A 21,218-nucleotide genomic window follows, 5' to 3' on the forward strand; every position below is an offset into this window, starting at 1 on the left:
TTTAATCTTGTATTTGCTGTTATCCAGACTTCATTTCAAACTCCTTCGGTTGAAGGCTATTGGCCCCTGGACAATGAAATCCTCTGCTTTAAATCCATATTTCCTTATTTATGAGGTGCTCATTGCATCCCCAGTTACTGGTTGGGTTAACCAAATGATCAAGCAGATGTTACAATAGGACTAACTAAAACACAATAGGGGGAAGAGTTTGTTTTTGAGCTTTCCATGTTTTCAAAGGAAGGCACTCCAAGTTTTTAGATTGTATTTCGGGTGTAGAAGAGCAAGGGGGTTCAGTTTTCCATAAAAATACTTTTCATCAATTGATCTATTCTCTCCCTGTGTCATTTTCACACTCCACACATGCAGTGTTTCCAAAGCACTAAGTATCTCCAGGTTTTTAGAGGACAGATTGGCTCCTTTGATTTAGATTTTATTCTGTGCATATTAAAGGTTGTGGCTGTTTCATTAGATTTATTACCACCACAACCCCTCTGCATTCAGTCACCCAGGAGAAATGGGTGCCAAACCACCAGATGTCTGGAGCAGTATTTGGCAGGCCAGATATCAGGTCCATGTATCCAAAGGGTCAAATTCCTCCACCCTTAAGCACGTGACAGAGAAGCAATATTGCTGTTGTTCCCCTCTGCCGGGCGGGATCCAGAATTCCCCCAAGACACGGATCCTATGGAGAATGAAGAGGAGAAGGAGACTCAGGACCTATTATGCAGATGATATGGAGGGGGACAGGATGTTGGATGTGAGGAGCTCACTTCTCACTTGGTTAATCTCTGTCTCTGTCTCTGTCTCTGTCTCCCTCTCCCTCACCCCTTCCAGATACACACGTAGATGATGCATCTCCATTATGTATGTGCTTCTCTTGCTCCTCCTCTCAGCAGGAGTAGGGTCATCAAGACCTCTCTCTCTTTCTCCGCATCCTCTCTCATTACGTGATCCAGTTGTAGAATCCGTTGGAAAACCTCAAGAATTCCTAAGCACTGCTCTGAGATCCTCATATCAGGTGTAGAGTTCCCTTGGAATCAGAGATTTTGTTCACGTTTTAAGGATTTAGTGTGCAGATTTCCCACTTCCCAGCATGGCTTCAAAGGAGGTGGGAGCAGCTATATTTGGCTTTGCTCCAGACACCCCCTCCAGTCTCTCCAGCTCTTTGCTTGACCACCTCTCCATGGCTCCTGACACGGGACAGGATTCTGGAGCTTCAGTAGTGTGGTCAGTCATCAGCTGTTATCTGAGAAGTCGCCACCACATTGGAAACATCAAAGTATCCCTTATGTTCAGATCTGAATTTGAAGTAATGAATGGTGCTATTGATCTTCAAATTTGCGAGTTCTCCACTTGAACCTGGCCCATTCCCTGTATACAGGATCGTCTGAGCTTCTCAGTGCACCTCCAAGTCTCTCCTTGCCAACTCACAGCTCTCATTATTTTCTCTTGTATCTCACTCACTGCGACCACATTAAAATATTTGCACTTCTCTTACCCTGTTCGTTATTGCAGCAATCTGATTCTTTGCATACACTGCTTCTTATGAAGCTTGTCTTCTCCATCTACTGGAAAACTCCTACTGATTTTCCAAGCCCTTGCTTAGGCATCGCTTCCTCCAGGAAGCCTTCTCTGAATAACCCCCCAGGCTTTGAGTTCTCTCCGGGGCTCCTGGGGTACTTCATGCTGCCTCTGACCTAGCACAGCAGGTTCTGCTTGATTGAGAAAAGCTCGAAAGCAGTAGAAAACATTCAGTACCCCTGCAGTGTCTCTCGTCTTAACCCCACAAAATACTACGAATAGGCCTTGAAGTATTTATTCCAGCAATGTTTTATTATGGTCTTTTCAATATTTCGCAAAACCTAAGGATATTGTCTGTTTTATCTCCCGTTTAGAAAGAGCTGCTGAACTTAGACGGGAAGAGAGAGAGTTTTACTTCTCCTTCAGGATATGTCTGGGTTTGAATTTACTCCCAGCCTGGAGAGAGGGAAACGTTGGAGATTTATATCTTTTTTATTTGAACAAAGGTTCATTATGTCATGTCATAGTTAAGGCATGATGATAATATTGATGCTGGTGATGATGACAACGATGGTGACAATATTGATGATGACGATGGTGGTAATGACGAAGATGGTGATAACATTAATGCTGATGGTGATGGTGATGATGATGCTGGTGATAATTTTGATGTTGTTGTGGTTGGTGGTGGTGGTGATAATGAAAATGCTGATTTTGATGGTGGTAATGGTGATAGCTAATATATTTTGAACAAAAGTCATATATGCCAGGATCTACTCCTTAAGTCAAGGATCAGCAAACTATGACCAATGGGCCAAATCTAGTCCCTTACCCACTTTTATAAATAAAATGTTATCAGAACGTAGTGACACGCATTCAGTTACATAGTCGCTATGGTTGCTTTTACACTAAGATGGCAGAGATGCATAGTTGCAACAGAGACCATATGGCCCACAAAGCCTAAACTGTTTACCATGTGGCCTGTTACAGAGAAAGGATGCCGACTCCTCTTCTTAGTAATTTTGATACTTCATCTTTTTGGAACTTTTCAGCGAATAAGGTTGGCACTCCTACCATCCCAGTGTTACAGGTGTTGAATGTGAGGCACTCATGATTTAAGTATCTTTTTCATAGTCCCACTCAGAGTAAGTAATGGAGCTTGGATTTAAAACAGAGCATCACATAAAGAAGATATGGTATATATATACAATGGAATACTACTCAGCCATAAAAAAGGACAAAGTTGTCCCATTCACAACAACATGGATAGACCTTGACGGTATTATGTTGAGTGAAATAAGCCAGACAGAGAAAGACAAACTCTGTATGACTCCACTCATAGGTGGTAGCTAACATATAGACAAAGAGAACTGATCGGTGGTTACCAGGGGAAAGGAGCACTAGGGGTGAAGTGGTACACCTACAACATGACTAATAATGATGTACAACTGTAATTTCACAAGGTTGTTAACTATCATAATCTTAATTAAAAAAAAAAACAGAGCATCACGTAAAAGGGTAGATCTTAATATTCTCACCAAAAAAACAAGAAAGAGAGAGAAGAAATAGTGGTAACTATCAGAGGTGATGGATATGTTAATTAGCTTAATTGTGGTTATTGTTTTCAGTGTATATGTATATCAAATCATCAAACTGTACACTTTAAGTAGACAGTCATGTGTTGCTTAATGACAGAAATATGTTCTGAGAAATGCATGGTTAGGTGATTTTGTTGTGTGAACATCGTAGAGTGCACTTACACAAACCTAGATGGTAGAGCCTACTACACACCTAGGTTCTATGGCACTAATCTTACGGGACTACCATCCTATATGTGGCTCGTTGCTGATCAAAACATCATTATGTGGCACTTGACACTATACAATTTTTAACAGTCAATTATGCCTCGATAACAAAAATAAATATTCTGAAATATTTCCAGTTGTTACCCTATTACAAACTATTTCACATTTTCAATTATTTTATTTTTCTGTGCATCATTTTTGTAGTTTCTTCTATCTTATGAATAATATTTCCTTCAGAGTTGTGTATACAACTTTCTAAGCTAATTATTCTAGTTTTTATAATTCGAGTTTTAGCTACATATTGTAGTTGGTTATTGTGCCTATTTTTTCTTTACAGCTCAGGCTTATTTACCAATTTAAAAATTTTGTATTTTATTTATTAAAAATTATATTGTATTTTATTTATTATTAAAAATATTTAAAAATGTTGTATTTTATTTGTTAAACAGAGCAAATGGATAATTTTAACAAAGAAGTTTTAAAATAAAATAGAGCATCAGACGTGAAGTACGTGATCACCGTGTAAGACTGACCCTTCTTATGAGGGTTAAAGGTCAGAAGTCCAACCTATGCAAGTCCATCCTATGTGGTGTTAAGGGTCCGGGACACTGGATGCCTCTCTAGACCTGAACTTGGGTTGAGGTTTCAGACATTCTGCTATTTCCATGTGGTTTCCAGCAATAATTTCTATTGTGATAATACCCTACTTTACACCCTGAAGTTATGCTGAGACTTCTCTATAATTTATTGCATTTTTTATTGAGAAGACTAAAATGTACAGAAAGAGCATTAAGCAAAATTAACTACTAATAATAATCAAGATCAAACATAGGTATAACCAAAGGCAAGTCAAAAAGAACATGACCAGCATTCCAGAATCTTCTTGAGTTTCCTTCATTATGTGTGTAGGTAACATCGTCGTGATTTTAAGTTAATCACTTCACCCCCTTTTCATAGTTTTTGCCTCTCTAAATCATTTGTGTTGCCTGTTTTTAGCAGTGCGATAATATTGCACACATTCTTTTTGGCTTCCTTCTTTCACTCACCATTATGTTTGCAGGATTGATCTGTATTTTTGTTTGTAGTACTGATTTATTCATTTTTAACTGCTGTTTAACATGCCATTGTATAAAAGTAAAACAAAAACATTATTCATTCTTCAACTGATGGAATTTTGTTGTTTACTGTTTTTGGCTAATGGGAAGAATGCTCCTCTCCCGTGTCCAGAGCCTATATTCTTGGGCACGTGAGCACAGATTTCCCTAGGGAGCCTCCTTAGGTGTGAGACTGCTTGGTCATAGGTGTGCATCTCTTCATCAGATAATTCTAGACTATTCCCCAAATTGGCTGAAGCAAGTTGTATACATCTCAGCAGTCTGTGAGATTCTACTCGCTCTGTCCCCTCTCCAACAATTGATTTGAGATTAAAACAAACAAACAACAAACTTGCATCTACCACCTTGGAATTCACAGTCTCACTTAATTGGTGCCACAGCCCTGAAGGAGCCACCATCACTACCAGTGACACAGGAAGGCAACAGAGGCTCACAGATGGGCTGTTACTTGCAGGAGGTCGCACAAGAGATTGCTGATTCCAGGTGTGGATGCTGTGGGAGCAGCCCCCAGGGAAACATCTGGTGAAGAGAGAGGAGCCTACAGAATCCAGACGGGGTGTTGGGGTGTCATTCTGGGCTTGTACCTTCCCGGCTGGACATAAATTGTAGCCCATTCAATCAGTTACTCAACCACATTAGCTGAGTCTCTGCACTCAGAGCTGGAGGCACAGAGACTCAGCAACTCATATAAGGGAACATGGATGCTATAAAGAAGACATCTGTGATACACAATGGCGGAACAGAGCATGAGACACAGTGGAGTTATGGACACAAACTCTTCCTGTAGGCGTGGTGTTGTGTCTTCAAGGTCGGGGAATAAGAGAAGCCAGACACTGATGAGACAGCATGGTGAGGGGCAAGACTCATGGTGGAGCAGACTTCTCAGAGGAGCATTCCCAGCCTCCATCATTGCCAGTTGCCAACAATACTGCTTCGTTGCCTTTAGGTCCTCACACAGGGTTCACTGTCTCGTACCTTCAGCTCTCCAGAACCTTCTTTGTCATCACAACCTTGCATCATTTTGTCCTAAGGTTCTACAAACCCCGAAGAGTGTGCACAGCTCCATCCTCAGTTTACCTCTTGCTTTTGCCTGGGGACCTTCTCTGACAGTGTCACGCCTCAAATAGCAACAGCCCCAACACCACCAGGATCAATCCAGACAGACCCAAGCGGATGAGATTCTCCACTGTGTAATCTGGGAGTTGGGGGCCTGGGGACAATGGGAGAAAGAAGTCAAGGAAGACGGGGCAGGTCACACTCCACACAGCCGCCAGAGTGAAGGTTTAGATCCCACTCTTATTGAACCAATTATGTACCCTGTCTGCACCCTGCTCCCCAAGCTGAACAGGTTAGGTTACTTACCACTCGTGGGGTCTTGGGTCTGCACTGAGGGGGTGACAGGAATAGGAGCCCCTGAGAATCAGGAAAGCAGAGAGGGTGAGGAGCTGAAAGCCTCTCAGCAGCATTCCCCCGAGATCTGCATCATTAAATCTCCCTACTCAAGTCAGCATTTTCCTGTGCTCTCACAATGACCCCTTCTGCACATGTAGGTGAGGTGACAACCCTATTGTATCTGATTTCTTCAGATTTAGAATTAGTTTTGGGGTCTTGATAACCCTAAAAGTGTTTGTGCACACCCCATGCCACAAGCTGAGAGGGAACAAGTTTGAAACTCTTGAAGTTTCTTTCTTTCTTGCTGTCTTCTCAGTCTGGAGCAATAGCCCAAGCTAAGCTTAGTCTCCTGGAAAGGAGAGTCCTGAGTTAATCCTCAGCTGAGAATCCTGGATCCATGGATGAGAGGTTCGGGCCCAGGGGCTCCTGAGGGTCGGGAACACAAAGGAGTGGAGGCCTGGGGCTGCCAGTCTTTGCCCAGCCTCGGCCAGTTCACCCCCACTCCTGTGTCTGCATTAAGAACCTTCAACTGGTTTTCTTGTGCTACTTCATTCATTCATTCATTCATTCATTCATTTTCCAAATATTTATGGACTATCTAGATACACATACAATATGTAGATATAGATTTATGCGCAATTGGATGCTATATACATGTATTATATATGATATATATTCATGTAAAATATGTGTATACATTACATAATGTATTTATACTATGTATATTATATATATTTTACTTATTAGCTATATTTATATCTAAATATATAGACATATAGATAGAAAACATATGTATGTATTTAGAGAGAGAATGTATGTGTATATACACATATACACATAAACATGCATGTGCATGTGTGCACGCACAGGCACACATGTGTGTTGGTAAAGATGATAAAGGATAATTATCCAACCTCTACTTTCAAAGAATATATTATCTGGTAGGGGATACCAATTATTAAGCAGCAAAAAGTATAACAGATAAGTTAGATCTATAAGTGGAAAAATGTATAGTACCGTTAGGATTGGTTAAAACACCTTGAAAAATTATAGTAAGTGATAAAAGGATAGGACCTATTTGAATAGGATCACCAGCTACGATTTTATTTGGAGGAGGATCTTAAATCAAAACCTGAACGGTGAAAAGGAGCAAGGCATGTGAAGAGAGATTGCCAATATTCATCACATAGTAAATGTCTGTGTCCTTTGCCTAGACTATCCTATTGTAAAAGTTTAACCAAGACATAAGGAGTAATTCTTTCCACATATCCCTGCGCATTAGGTTGGTACAAGTATATTCATCACAGGATGGTTTGAAATAGCAAAAGTCTGGAAATAAACAAAATGCCAAATTACAGGACATTGGATAAATACATGCTGATACTTTCAATCAAGGGAATACTATACAGCCATTAAAAAGTCTAAAATGAATTTGTATATGCTGATAGCAGATGATTCTTTAGAATGCAATAGTCCATTTTTTTAAAATAGAAGAGTTCAGAACTGTTTATAAGGTGTTGACGGAAGATATGTTTATAGGATTTTCCTGAATATTTGGGGAAAAGATAGAAGAATATGGTCAGTGGTTGACTTTAAGGGAGGGGGCTGTGGGACGGGCAAATGGTAACAGAGACTGAAAGGTGATGTACTCTTTCTGTACAATATTTGTGGACAGTTTCAGGTTTGTACCACATCAATGCATCGCCATTAAAGAAGAGGAAGAATAAAGACCACTTCGGATTTTTCGGCAATGGTGCACTCCACATGTGGGAATAGGAGCCCAGCAGGAGGTGTTGGGGCCTGGACTTGGAGGACGGCAGAGGTGGGAAAGACATGGTGCACAGGAGAAAGTCATAGGCTGTGGGATTATCCAGACAGCATGACAGATGGGATGAGATGGAGAAGGAAGAAGGCCATGGACAGCTCCTCACCTGTGACCACGAGCTCCAAGGGGTCACTGGGATGTGACAACAGGAAGGGAGTGCTGTTGAGTGACCCGTAGCACCTATAAGTCCCCCCGTGGTCCAGGGTCACAGGGTTCATGAGAAAGCTTGCCTGAAACTTCCCATCTTGGTACTGAGACCTGAGGTACAGTGGGGGACAGGTTTTCCCTTTCTTGGACAGATAGAACGTGTCAAACAACCTCCTGGTCTGACACCGCAGTGTCACGTTCTCTCCTGGGGCCACGGTGGGGCCTGGGTGGGCTGACAGAGTGGGAGCTTCTTCGTGAGGAAACAAGTCTAGGAGAGAGAAGTCCATGGTGTTAGGGGAAAACTCCATCTTTGTCCCCCGGTCCTTTGACCTGAACTGTGATTCCTCTCAAGCCCTCAACTCAAGGGCTTTCATTCTCCTACTGTTCCCATTTGTCCTAAGATCTTCAGATTCCTCATCCCATGCCATCCTTGTGTCTCATTGATTGTGCTCACCACCCTCCATTCCCAAGAAGACCCCAAGATGCCACTCTGAGACCCAGGAAAAACAGAAGTGTGGGATGGGGTGAGGCTCCTCGCCTGCCACCAGGATGTCCAGGGGGTCACTGGGGGCTGACCACTCCGAGGAGAGATTGTGTCTCCCATAGCATCTGTACCGGCCCCCGTGGGAGCTGCTTACTTGGCCCAGGGGGAAGTCGGCCTGAGGGAGCCCAGCCTGGGGCCACTGGCCACGGGCCTGGGGGAGGTCATGTCCCCACTCCTTGAAGAGAGCGAATCTGTCATAGCCGACATCAGAGCAACACTGGAGGGTCAATTTCTCTCCAGGGCCCACCACAGGACCTGGCAGACCTGAGAGGAACGGTTTCCTAGACACACCTGGGAGAAAAGGTGTTCATGATTTCCAAGAGGGTCAGGCTCCCCGACACATGTCCCTCTCCCCTGGGCCTCCGGACTTCTGACGCTTCTGTGTCTCTGGCTCCCAGAGTCCTGACTTCTCTCATCCCAACTTCATCCTACCTGATGATCCACCTGAGACAAGGCTCCTCTCTATCTGTCTGGAGACCCAGGGTGTTCAGGGGCAATGCTGTGAATTTCTCACCTGAGATCAGGAGTTCCAGGATGTCGCTGGAGGAAGACCACACATAGGGAGAAGTCGAGAAATAACCGTAGCACCTGTACGCCCACCTGTGACCTGGGCTCACAGGGCCCACAGTGGAGAGGACCTGGGACCACCCGTCAGCTTGGCGCTGTGAGTTCAGGCGTCCAGGGTTGTGTTCTCCTCTTTCGTCACACAGAATGAACCTGTCAAATCCCTGCTGTGAGCCACACTGGAGGGTCACGCTGTCTCCTGAGGTCACCACAGGGCTCGGCAGGGCTGAGAGGGTGGGTCTGTTGAACATTCCTGGGAGAGAACGAGGCAGAGGTGGTACAGGGGAGAGGGCACTTGAGGACATCATGCCAAGAGAGGCATGGTCTCACTTAAATGATGAAACTAAAATAGTCAGATTCGTAGAAGCAAATGGTGGTTGCCAGGGGCTGGGAGGAGGGCGACATGAGAAGTTCAAGGGGTACAGAGTTTCAGTTTTGCAAGACGATTACGTTCTAGAGATCTGCTATACAACGTTGTGCCGGTAGCTAACCATACTATATTGTGCACTTAAAAATTTACCAAGAGGGTCAATCTCACGTTAAATGTTCTTACTATAATAAAAAAGCGGGGCAAGGGGACCAGCAGCCCCAGATAGTCAACAAGGCTGGGCTGTAGAAGGGAGGTCCTTCCCAAGGCACGGCTCACCTGTGACCACCAAGTCCAGAGTCTCGCTGGGAACCGACCAGCTTTTTCTGCTGCGATACGAGCAGTGGTAGCTCCCAGCAAGGTGGTTGGTCATGTGCAAGATGGAGAACTTGACCTTGTCACCGGGTCCCAGTGGAAACTCACTTCTCGAGGGCTCCCTGACCCCCTCTTGGTACAGGTAGTACTGCCTGGCTTTCCGAGATCCCTGACACCAGATGCTCACGGGCCTCCCGTGAGTGACGACAGAGCTGGGCTCCGCCCAGATGATGGGTTTGAGCAGAGTCTCTAGAGGAGAGACAGAGGTCACAGTCCATGTATTCTCTGTGCCTCAGTTTCCCCTAACTCTCAGCCCTTGGGTCCCTCACACATGTGCCCCATTGATCAGTTTAGAATTCCTCTTCTCAACCCTCCAGATGCCCGGGTGCAGGGGCTCACATTGTCCCCAAGGTGGAGGCAGATCCTGGGACACCTGGGGATGGACTCACCTGCATGCATTTGAGTCCTGTGGCCCAGACACAGCCCTGAAAGAGATCTCGGTGAGAGGCCACTGAATCCTGAGCACATCCCCACCTGCCCTGAGCCTCCCAAGTTCATGGGGTCTTCCAAGAGATGACAGCTTGGTAGTGAGAGGGCACCCCCCTCCCACACGGGTGTTTATCCCTCTCTTCCCCAAAACTCACCGAGACAGAGAAGGGCTGTAGAGGTGATGGTCATGATGCTGCCTCCCATTGGACAAGGCTGGGCAGATGGACAAAGACACAGAACCTGGCAGAACAGACAGACCTACAGGATGTGGGCAGTTCGAGGCTTTCCCACCAGCTGGCTTGCAGGAAGGGGAACAGTTTCTGCTCGTGGCTCCAGAGGGCGCCTGCTTCCCTGTGGACAACTGAGACCCAATCCAAGGTGTCACCTGGACCCCAAGCTTGTGCCGACCAGGCGTGACTGCCTTCCTGGAGAGAGAGGGTGGGGACCCAGTTTGCAATCCTGAGTTGTCCTCATTGTCCACCTAAGAGCTGGGTGTGCCTGAGGGAACATCATGCCCCTTCTCAGGACTTCCATATATGGGGATTTCTTTCCTTCCTTCAAACATCTGCTGTTCCGGGTCCTGAATGGCCATCTGTGAATCAGAGTGATATAGTCACACTCCTGGCAGAGGTCAGATTACCAAAAGACAGACTTTCGGTGACTAATTTCATCATTAGTTACCTATTCGAAATAGAGAAATACAAGGAAATATGAAAATGTGTAACAGGAGGGAAATATGAGCTGTATGTTACAAAACATAAAAACCTAGTACCCATCTGTATAGGGGTCACCTTAAAAACTGACCATGTGTTCAATGTCCCTAATCATCAGGAACATGCAAATCAAAACCACAATAAGATACCACTCACATCTATTAGGATGGCTATTACTTAACAAAAAAAAAAAAAGAGAGAGAAGAAGTGTTGACGAGGATGTGGAAAAACTGGAACCCTTGTACACTGTTGGTGGGAATGCAAAATTGTTCAGCTCCTGTGGAAAACAGCATGGAGCTCCCTCCAAGTATTCGAAATAGAACTACCATGTAATCCAGCATCCTGTTCCTGGATAGTGATCCCAAAGGACTGAATCAGGATCCCAGAGGGAAATTAGCACTCCTGTGTTCCTTCACTGTAACTTCATTTACCAAACAACCTAAATGCCCAACAACAGAGGGATGGATAAAGAAAACGTGGTGTATACACACACACACGCGTATACACACAATGGAATATTAATCAGCCTCAAGAAAAGGGAAATCCTGCCATTTGTGACAACATGGATGAACCTGGAGGATATTATGCTAAGTGAAATAAGCCCAACACAGAAGGACGAATACTGCAGGATTCCACTTTTAGAAGTATCTAAAACAGTCAAAGTCACAGATGCAGAGAGTAGAATGGTGGTAGGCAGAGGCTGAGAGGAGAGGGCAATGGAGATCAATTGTGCAATGGGCATAAAGTTTCAGTTACGCAAGATGAGTAAGTTCTAGGGAACCGCTGTACAACACTGTGCCTACAGCTAACAAGACTGTACTGCACACGTAAGACTTTGTTAGGAGGGCGGATCTCATGTGAAGTGCACTCAGCACAATAAATTTTTTAAAAAGAACTGACTGTGGTGTCAGACGTCCAGTCGAGATGGACAATCGAGCCCATGTTCAGAGCTCCCCCCTTAGCTCCAAACACAGAGAAGTTCTGGATAAGATGCTTGCAAAGGACGTGGCCATGGTCAGAGAAAGAGAGAGAAATGAAAGTGCCAGAAGTGGATGAGAAATGCCCAGTGGTGATCAACAGCTAAAGCCGGGTGGCCGATGCTGTTCTGGGACCAGCTAAGGGTCGTCTGCACTGAGACGATGCGTACGTGCAGTAGGAATATCTTCCAGAGCAGAGAAAGGGCACTGTGGCTGCCTGTGAGTCTGAAGTCTGTTCATGCTGGGGAATGGAATAGCTCATCCTCAGATGTGGAGCCGTGTCCAAAATTGAGCTCCTTTCTTCTGATTGGGGAGAAAACTTGAGTCCAAAAAACAAGCCATCATTTTCTTGCTGATAAAAATAAGACCAGAGGCAGGCCCCATGGCCAAGTGGTTAAGTTTGTACCTCCGCTTCGGCAGACTAGGGTTTCACTGGTTCAAATCCTGGGCGTGGACATGGCACTGCTCATCAGGCCGTGTTGAGATGTCGTCCCACATGCCACAACTAGAAGAACCCACAACTAAAAATACTCAACTATGTACTTGTGGGATTTGGGGAGGGAAAAAAAAACAGAAAAAAAAAAGAATAGTGGCAATGGTTGTTAGCTCAGGTGCCAATATTTAAAAAAATAAAAAAGTAATAATAAAAAATAAATTAAATAAAGAGTAGACACTCAAGTATAATGTGTTATACGTAAACATATATTACAAAAAAGTTTACTTACATGAAAGGGTTAATTTATCCAATATAGTAAATTAGAAAAGAAAAATAATGGGCAAAAACCTATTACCTATTAAAATGATGGACAAAAAATATATGAACAGATAAATAAAACGTGGTGTATCCATACTGCGGAATGATATTTGGCAACAAAAGAGAATGAAGTACTGATACATGTTATAGCATAGAAGAACCCTGAAAACTTGATACTAAGCGATAGGAGCCAGTAACAAAAGACCACTTGCTGTGTGGTTCCATTTACACGAAATGTCAAGAATATGCAAATCCGGGGCCAGCGGGGTGGCGCAGCAGTTAAGTTCGCGCCTTCCGCTTTCCCAGCCTGGGGTCGGCCAGTTCGGATCCTGGGTGTGGACATGGCATCGCTCATCAAGCCATGCTGTGGCAGGCATCCCACGCATAAAGTAGAGGAAGATGGGCACGGATGTTAGCTCAGGGCCAGTCTTCCTCAGCAAAAAGAGGAGGATTGGCAGCGGATGTTAGCTCAGAGCTGATCTTCCTCAAAAAAAAGAAAAAAAAGAATATGCAAATCCATACAGACAGAAAGATTAGTAGTTACCTAAGACTGGGGTAAAGGGGAAAGTAGTAAAAAGACTGCCAATGGCTATGGGGTTTCCTTTAGAGTATTGAAAATGTCCTACAATTGACTGTGGCGATAGCTACACAATTCTGCGAATATATTAAAAAGAAAAAAACAATTGAATTGCACACATTAAAGAGGGTGAATTGTATAGTATGTGAGTTATGCCTCAATAAAACTGTTACCAAAAGCAAAATCTGAAGCAAATAAAAATATATCAACTGCAAATTCGTATCAAGTACGTGCAGATGATGTTCACTCATGTAAACAGATGCTCAGCTCATTCATAACAAGAGAACTTCAGGTGAAAGGTGCACTGAGAAATCGTTTCTTTTCTATCAGGTTGCGACATTTCCAACACTTGCCCACGAATACTCCCGGAAGGACGTAGGGAAGCAGTCACTCTTCCTCCATGTGGCTGACAGGACTGAAAAATGGCACGACACCTGTTTCATAAAATCCACTAGATTGCGTTGTCCGTAAAACTCTGGCACAGCAATCTTCTCTCTAGGAATCTGTCTTGGAGACATACGATGACAAATGGAGCGACATTTGTACAATATGCGTCATCAAAACTTCATTTGTAAAAAGCAAAGCAAGGAAACTATTTTGAAGCATCTGGGGGACCAAACAGGCATAAACACAGTGCAGAGGATGTATGTGAGCTGCTGTGCCGTGACTTCCACAATGTGTGGTGTGTGAGCTGGATGACAGCCCCACAAAGATCCCACATCCTAACCTCCAGAGTCTGTGAATAATTTACTAACTTGGCAAAAGAGACTTGCCAGATGTGGCTGAATTAAGGACCTTGAGATGGAGAGATGACCTTGGATCCTCCAGGTGAGCCCTAATGTAATCACCAGGCTCCTTGAAAGTGGAAGGGGGAGGCAGGAGGGGAGGGGCAGAGGAGAGGAGTGATGATGGAAACGGGGTCAGTGAGGAGCAGCCTGAGAACTTTGCCCCCTTTGTTGGCTTTGAAGATGGAGGAAGGGCCCTGAGCTGAGGAATGTGGGTGAATTGTAGACACTGGGAAAGGCAAGGGGATGGATTCACCCCCGGAGCCTCCGGAAAACAGCCCAGCCCTGCAGACACCTGGGATTTAGCCCAATGGGACCCGTGTCAGACTTCTAAGTTATGGACTGTAGGATCACGAATGTGTTGTTTTCAACACTGTTTGTGGTAATTTGTTACAGGAGCAACAGAAAACTGGAAAGATGGAAAGCAAGATGCAGAACAATATATAGAATGTGTTACTTGTTTCTAAGAAAGTAGCTAAATAAGATCATGTATATGTTTATTTATTTTTCACATTTTTTTCATTCTGAAAACCAGAAACTAACAAAAACAGTTACTTCCAATATGTGAAGGCACAGGGAGAAGGGAATATGATGAAGTGGATCATCTCTGAAGGTGCCATTTTATGTAGTTTTAACTTCTGAAACCTGTAACTATTCTACTTATTCCAAAACACATAATTAAATTACAAAAGATGGGAAAAACACACCCTAACATGAATATAAAGGAATAAAAACAAAGATAAGCTTATATCCAATTCACAACAGAGTCACAGGGTAAAGAGAAAAAAGTCACCATGTTAATTTATTAGGAATTGGGGTTTGAAATATAAGTGATACAAGAATAACACAAAAAGCTAATAAACTCTGTGGTGTTAACTAGGGTTGGAAATGTCTATGTGAATTCACACTTTGCATCCTCCCTGAATATTAAGCGGTCCATAAAGAACAAAATCCCAGTAGCCTTGAGTTCACATAACCACCAGATCTTGTTTTCTAATATTGTTCCCCACCAAAAGGAACCCAAGAACTCCTGGAGAGAAGTTGGATTCCTGGTCCAGCGCAGGAGGAACACAAGAAGAGCCTGGGAACCCATTTTAATCCAGACAGCAAGACAGAGCTCAAATCATCAGTGGATTCATCTCAAAAAGCACAGCAGGAAGCTGGAAGAGCCTTCGATGGCCATGTTTGGGAAGCTGGATGCCAAAAATTACAGTGAGGACGCTCCCTACTCTGAGTGGGATGCAGGGGGTCCTTGCAGGCAGCTCTCGTGCTGAAAGATCCCCTGTCACTCACTGAGAGAGACTGACACAGAGTCAGATGAGCAGAGAGGCACAGGTCCTGAGAGAAGCCTTGAGTCAAAGCAAAGTGACCCTCCCCTCACCTGTCACTTGTCTGTGCTGAGAAAAGGGAAGTGGACATGGGAGAACCATCCTGCTCAGCCCTGCCTCACAGGGAATGTTCAGTGAGAGTGGGGAAACTCATCCTTTATCCTGCATCCCGGCCACACTGGGCTCCAAGCACTGGGTACAACCCACTCCCCTCAGCACTGCCTCAAAGACAAAGCCCGTCCTCCAGACTCTGGGGCCGAATGTGTGCCAGGCTGGGCTTCAGGATGCTCCTGGTCAGAGGTTTTGGATGAAATGTCAGGGGGTGAGGTCAGAGTTTGTAAGGAATGGTCTGCACCTGAGTCAGTTTCCAGAAGCTTGGGGGCCTCCTGAGACCAAGAGTGTCGGACTCCAAGTGTATGAAATTCCTTCCTCTGCTGTAACAAATTAATACAAATGGGGAGGCTTACGCCAACACAGATTCATCATCTTATAGCTCTGGGTGTCAGAAGTCTGAAATGGGTCTCATGGGGCTAAAGGCAAGGGGTCTGCAGGGCTGCGTTCCTCCCTGGAGACTTGAGGGGAGAATCTGTTCCCATGACTTTTCCACCTTCTTAGAGGCACCTGCATGCTTGACGTGTGGCCCCTTCCTCATCTTCAAACCCAGCACTGGCCAGCTGAGTCCTTCTCACGTTGCATCACTCTGACACTGATTATTCCGCTTCTTTCTTCCATATTTAAGGAGACTTGTGATTATGTTGGCTATTGTGAATAATGCCGCTGTGGACACGAATATATGAATATCTGCTTAAGGCCCTGCTTTCATTTCTTTGCCTTCATACCCAGAAGTGGAATTGCTGGACCACACGGTAACTCTATTTAATTTTTGAGCAAGTGTCACACCATTTTCCACAGTGGTTGCACCATCTTGCATCTCCACCAACAGTGCACAACGGCTTGATTTCTCCACATCTTTGCAACTCTGATTACTTCCCTTTTTTTTAATTTTTAATCACAGCCACCATAACAAGTATGTGGTGACATCTCACTGTGGTTTTGACTCTCATTCCTTCCCTGGACTTTTGATCCAAGACAGTGGGGACACAAGGAGACGATGATCAAGAAGGGCAGAGCCCACTCCAGGAAGAGGAGAAATGGGATGTGTGGAGGTCCAGGGCAGGTGCAGTGTGGGGCCTCCCTGGGTAAGGCAGGTGACAGATGTCAGTGAGAGCTAGGGCCTTATGGGACAATTTCCTGGTTCCCAGGGGGCAACTGGGAATGTGGGGCTCCAGGAGGAGGAGGGCATGGGAAATTCCAACATGGAGAATTCTGCTCAGATGTGGAAGGGAAGCCCCAGATGCTGACATCACCAAAGGGCAAGGAGAAAACACTGAGCAAATGAGCTTCATGGAGCCTCTGAAATGGGCAGGAAAAGGAGGAAAAGGAAGAGGGAGGCAGAGGCTGGAGGGAACCGGGATCCTGTCTTGGAGGGAAGGGAGACCCAGGAAGGAGTGAGGCAGAGGCTGTGATCATGAGTGTTGGATGCAGAGGCAAACCCTCCAAGACTGGAGACTGGAGACTGGTAAACCTAGGAGGAGCTGGGATACACCAACGCTGCACCCCATGCACCTCTGACCACAGGGACTGAGTCCCCTGGGGCAGCCTGCCTGGGGCACACCATGGAACTCCCAGCCCACAGTGGGCGCTGGGTCTCCTTGGGCTCCAGTGTCAGCCTCAGAGCCTTGGGGATGTCCATCCCTGGGGCCCTGGGGTCTAATCTCTCTGGTGGTCACCCTCTTGTCTCCATCCCTGTGGTCCATGTTGGGACCTGCGCTGACTGTGCCAAGCTTTTGCCAGAATCACCACCAGGATCAGCAGGACCACACCTGCCAGGCCCATGCGGACACAGTTTACCACCGTGTAATTCTGGGAGGTGGGCACTGGAAGCAGAAGGATGGGGCGATCACTGACAAGTGGACAAGACCCAGCCCAGCCCAGGACCACTGGGACAGGAGCTCCTTCCCTACTTGACACCAGGACCTGTCCCTACCCAGCACTTCCCCTGGGCACATTCCCAGATGACCTACCTGTCTGGGAGCCCACTTCTGTGGTCAGGGGGCTGATTTCAACGGGGGTTCCTAGGAGTCAGAAAAGGCTGTGAATGTCTGGGGCAGCCTCTCCCTCTTCTCAGGCTGACTTCGCATCCTGAGCCCTCCCGAGACTCTCCCTTCATTGGGATTATCCAGGCCCCGCCTCCCCTGGTCCCTTCCGCCCCTCCTCCACCCCAGGATCCCTGGGTCCACACCCCCCAGGTCCCACAAACAGTCAACAAGAGGACCCGAGAGCTGGGTACAACTTATAAATTCAGACCTGCCTTTGATCAACCCCGCTCAGGGATGTAGGGGCACCTCCCCACTCCTGGTTCTCATGCCCCGAAGGCGACAGGGCTTCTGCTGTAGGAAGGTGCAAGGAGATTTCATTGTCCAGTGAGCATCCACCCTGCCCAGTGCAAAAAGCAGGACCCCTGCCCCCTCAGTGCAGGCGCCAGAGGCTGGGGCCCCTGGCTTGAATACTGCCCTCATGTGCTCCCAGCCCTGAGCTGGCTGTCCTGGCTCTGGGTGAGGGACTGGGACTTGCAGGGTCCCTGAGCTCCAGACAGGAGAGTGGAGCTGCTTCTGCTCTTCCCACCTCACCCCAGCGCCTTTGTCCCCTGGTTCACCTGTGCTCTCCCATTCTCTCCACTCACAGCTTCAGAGACCAGCATCTGAGCATCTCGGGAGAGGATGTGGGAATGGGATGAAGTCAGCATGGCCCCTTTGTTTCCACCCCTAAGAGGAAGGATGATTCTGCTCACTCTTCCCTTGGCCACCCTACTCCTTCATAATATCTGAGGTTCCCTGGGGCCTGGATGATTGAGTGAAACAGACTCTGGGAGCTTATGAGCTGGGGCAGGGTCTGTGCTGGGATCCCCAGTTCCAGTGGGTCCCTGGGAGCCGACCTCTCATGAGGGTGGTGATTGTATGAACTCCAGGATCTGGAGGTCCTGCTAAGATCTCAGTGGGCAGGCACATGGGGAAGTACCTCCCTCTGTGGTCAGAGCCATGAGCCTCACAGACACTGATAAAGCCAAGAGAGGACCAGGACCATTATGTATGTGGGGGCAGAGAGGCGGAGGATGGGGGAGGGTCCAGAGAGGCCTCATGCTGGGCTGTCCTCCTCCTGGAAGTTTCCACGCAAATAGCACAGGGAGAGGATGAGATAGGACTCCACTCACACAGATGGACAAACTGAGGTCCAGACAGTGGGGCCACTAAACCCCTGTCACACTGACAGGAAGACAGAGAGGGTGGGGACTCAGGCCAGTTGCTGTCAGGACCACTTCCCCACGCTGAGGCAACATCCCCTTAAAGGATGAATGATACATGATCTGCATCCCCTTAAGGATTCATGCAAAATATATTTATATCATTGTGGACTTTAGAGTCTATAATATTTTAAAACCATACCTACATATCTATATCAATGTATAGTTATGGACTTGAGACACACATACACACACGCACTTCCCCTCGATGCTGTCTTCTCTCTCTCTCACTGTCACTCTCTCTGGGTCTCACCCATGAAGACCCCTTCCTCGAAGGGTCCACACATTCTGTCTGTCCCAGGACAGACTTGATGCACTGAGCTGGGAGGATGTAGGGGGCAGTGATCAGAGAATGTCATCCTCACCCTGCTAAAACCCAGGCCCAGCTGCAATCAGGGCAGGGCTGAGGGACCGCCCACAGCCCACTCCCCAGCAGAGCCCCTAGTAGTGCACACCCCAGGTGAGGTCTGTAAGTCCCCAGCTGCGGAGGGGACTGAGTGTTGGGGGCTGAGTTCTCCAGGGCTCCTGTGGACAGGGCAGGAGAAGGGCTGAAGCTGAGCTGCTCGGTCTGTCCGCTCAGCCTGGACCCTCACCTGGCCACCCAGCAGTGTCCACCCACCTTGCCTCTTTCTCTTCACCTATCAAGTATAGATGATGCCCTCCACAATCCCCAGAAGGAGGACAGGAAGACAAGGGGGCACAGGGACAGCACTGTCTCTGCTTCCACTCACCTGAGGGGCTGGACACCCCTCTCTACATCAGCACAAAGCGGCTGGTCCCTGGTCCATGGATAAACAGGTTGGATGGGACCCACTTCACCCGGCTATAGGGTCAGAGTTCTGGAGTCTGACCCCACCTAGCAGGGCCTCTGTGCACCCTACATTTCCCTCAGGTCAATGGGGGCGTCAAAGGGTCAGGCTAAACCAGGTGGGTACCCCTAGGCCTGGATGTTGGGGTCCACCCCTGGACACTGTGCATCTGAGCCAGGGGATGTCTGAGTCACAACAGAATAAAGAGAAAAGGGAGAGAAGGCAGTCATCTTTAAATTGGGAATGCCCCTCTCCTTTCCTCCCATCTTCCCTCCCTGAGGATGGCAAAATTCTTCTCTGGACCCTGAGTCCAAGATGTCACAGAGACTGACCACACACAGAGGCAGGGACAGCCTCATCCCAAAGGTTCCCCAAAGCACCATCCAGCCCAGGCCCCCCTGGACCATGTGACTTGCCCAGTGGAAAGTGGACCACACCACAGGGGACACTTTGCCTGGGGCCCCCGTAGATTTTGATCCAGTGGAAAAGGTGATTTAACACCATCCTGAGAGGAAAGACACATTTCCTTGAAAGGAGTTTCTCCAACATCCAATCTTTGCAAGTCCACTCCCCACCCAGCCCAGCAGGGGATACCCACCCCAGTGCTGAGGCTGAGCGTCCAGGCCATTGTGGTGTCCAGATGGGGCCAGGGCTCCAGGGACCTGAACCAGGTGTGAGGGCAGAGGGACATGTGTGCAGAGGGTAGAGAGAGAGCCAGAGGGCTTGGGGTTAGCAGGAGGGCAGGGGAGCCCGTGGACAGAGGACACAGCTGAGGACAGGGTCTAGGGACCTGGGAGCAAACCTGAAGGCAGAGCAGAGACATCCTCACCTGTCATGACCAGCTCCAGGAACTCACTGCGCTGAGACCAGGTGGGCCTTTCATGGTAGTAGCAGCAATAATGCCTAGCAGTGTCGTCACTCACTCTGGTGATGGGGAATCTGGCCTCTGTCTCATGTGGACCAAGTTGAGACATGATATTCTCACCCCTATAGTCAGAGCTACCCTCCTTCTCCAGGGGGAATGACAGCGCCAACAGGTCCAGGCACACGATGGCCACAGGTCACCCTCAGGAAATCACACAGCCTGGCTCAACAGAGATGGCATGTCTGGGGAGGGCCCCTGGAGGGGTGAGAGATGAGAGCAGGATCTCAGGGTCCATTATGAGGAAATAGACTTTCCCTCCCTGTGAGGGACAGGAGGGAAATGATGCAGAGGTTGCTGTTGCCTCTGCAACACCTGCACTCTACATCCTCATAAATCAGAGCATCACTGTTTAGCTGGGCACAGGGCCTCATGAAACAATAGACAACACTTCGTAACCCCAAGATCTGTGCTGTACAGCTGTGTAACCAAGTCTGTGCCAATGAGATGGAAGGAAACTTTTCTGTGAGATTCTCAGGAAGGCAGCTTAAAGGGTGGCAATTTTAAGCCTGAGGTGCCCTTTTCTCTTTGTGACCTTTCTTTGAAATCCAGTCTGCAAACATATGCAATGGCTGGAGCTCTAGCAGCTGTCTTGCATCAAGTGGTGACCTTAGTGCTGGTGAACTAAAATTGTGGAGCAGATGGAGAGAGCCTGCATCCCTGGAGACATGATGGGGCTGCCACATGAACTCTGGCCAAACTCCGCAGAGACCACATTTCTGTGAGAGAGAAATAAACTGCCAATATGCACTTTATTGTACAGAGCAGTTGGAGTGATGAGCAAGGCTTGATGGCAGACAGACCCATGATAAGTGCCCTCCAGTATAAGGAGAGCACATAACAAGGAAGCCCTACCTCACTGGAGAGTCAGGGGACTTCTCTTGGGAACAGATGTCTGAGCTGAGATC

General features: G+C 47.0%; 1 protein-coding gene across 3 annotated transcripts; it reads right to left on the bottom strand.

The window, feature by feature from the left end:
* Positions 1 to 414: 414 nt before the first annotated feature.
* Positions 415 to 20,549, bottom strand: LOC103554717 (leukocyte immunoglobulin-like receptor subfamily A member 6). 3 transcript variants are annotated; one of them, XM_070558469.1, is made up of 13 exons: positions 20,218 to 20,549; positions 17,935 to 17,987; positions 17,586 to 17,668; positions 17,303 to 17,353; positions 13,459 to 13,608; positions 10,240 to 10,676; positions 10,045 to 10,080; positions 9,560 to 9,844; positions 8,864 to 9,166; positions 7,765 to 8,073; positions 5,804 to 5,854; positions 5,519 to 5,651; positions 415 to 682 (listed from the first exon to the last, which is right to left on the bottom strand). In XM_070558469.1, exons 6-12 carry the CDS (start codon positions 10,286 to 10,288, stop codon positions 5,554 to 5,556), a joined length of 1,131 nt encoding a protein of 376 aa, XP_070414570.1. In that variant the 5' UTR covers positions 10,289 to 10,676; positions 13,459 to 13,608; positions 17,303 to 17,353; positions 17,586 to 17,668; positions 17,935 to 17,987; positions 20,218 to 20,549; the 3' UTR covers positions 415 to 682; positions 5,519 to 5,553. The 3 variants fall into 3 exon arrangements, with proteins under 3 accessions (XP_070414570.1, XP_070414573.1, XP_070414571.1); XM_070558472.1 differs by lacking the exons at positions 415 to 682; positions 13,459 to 13,608; positions 17,935 to 17,987 and having other exon boundaries at positions 4,066 to 5,651; positions 20,218 to 20,508; XM_070558470.1 differs by lacking the exons at positions 415 to 682; positions 13,459 to 13,608; positions 17,935 to 17,987 and having other exon boundaries at positions 4,066 to 5,651; positions 17,590 to 17,668; positions 20,218 to 20,503.
* Positions 20,550 to 21,218: the final 669 nt, after the last annotated feature.

This window comes from Equus przewalskii, chromosome 9, assembly GCF_037783145.1.
Source record: "Equus przewalskii isolate Varuska chromosome 9, EquPr2, whole genome shotgun sequence".
Classification (NCBI taxonomy): domain Eukaryota; kingdom Metazoa; phylum Chordata; class Mammalia; order Perissodactyla; family Equidae; genus Equus; species Equus przewalskii.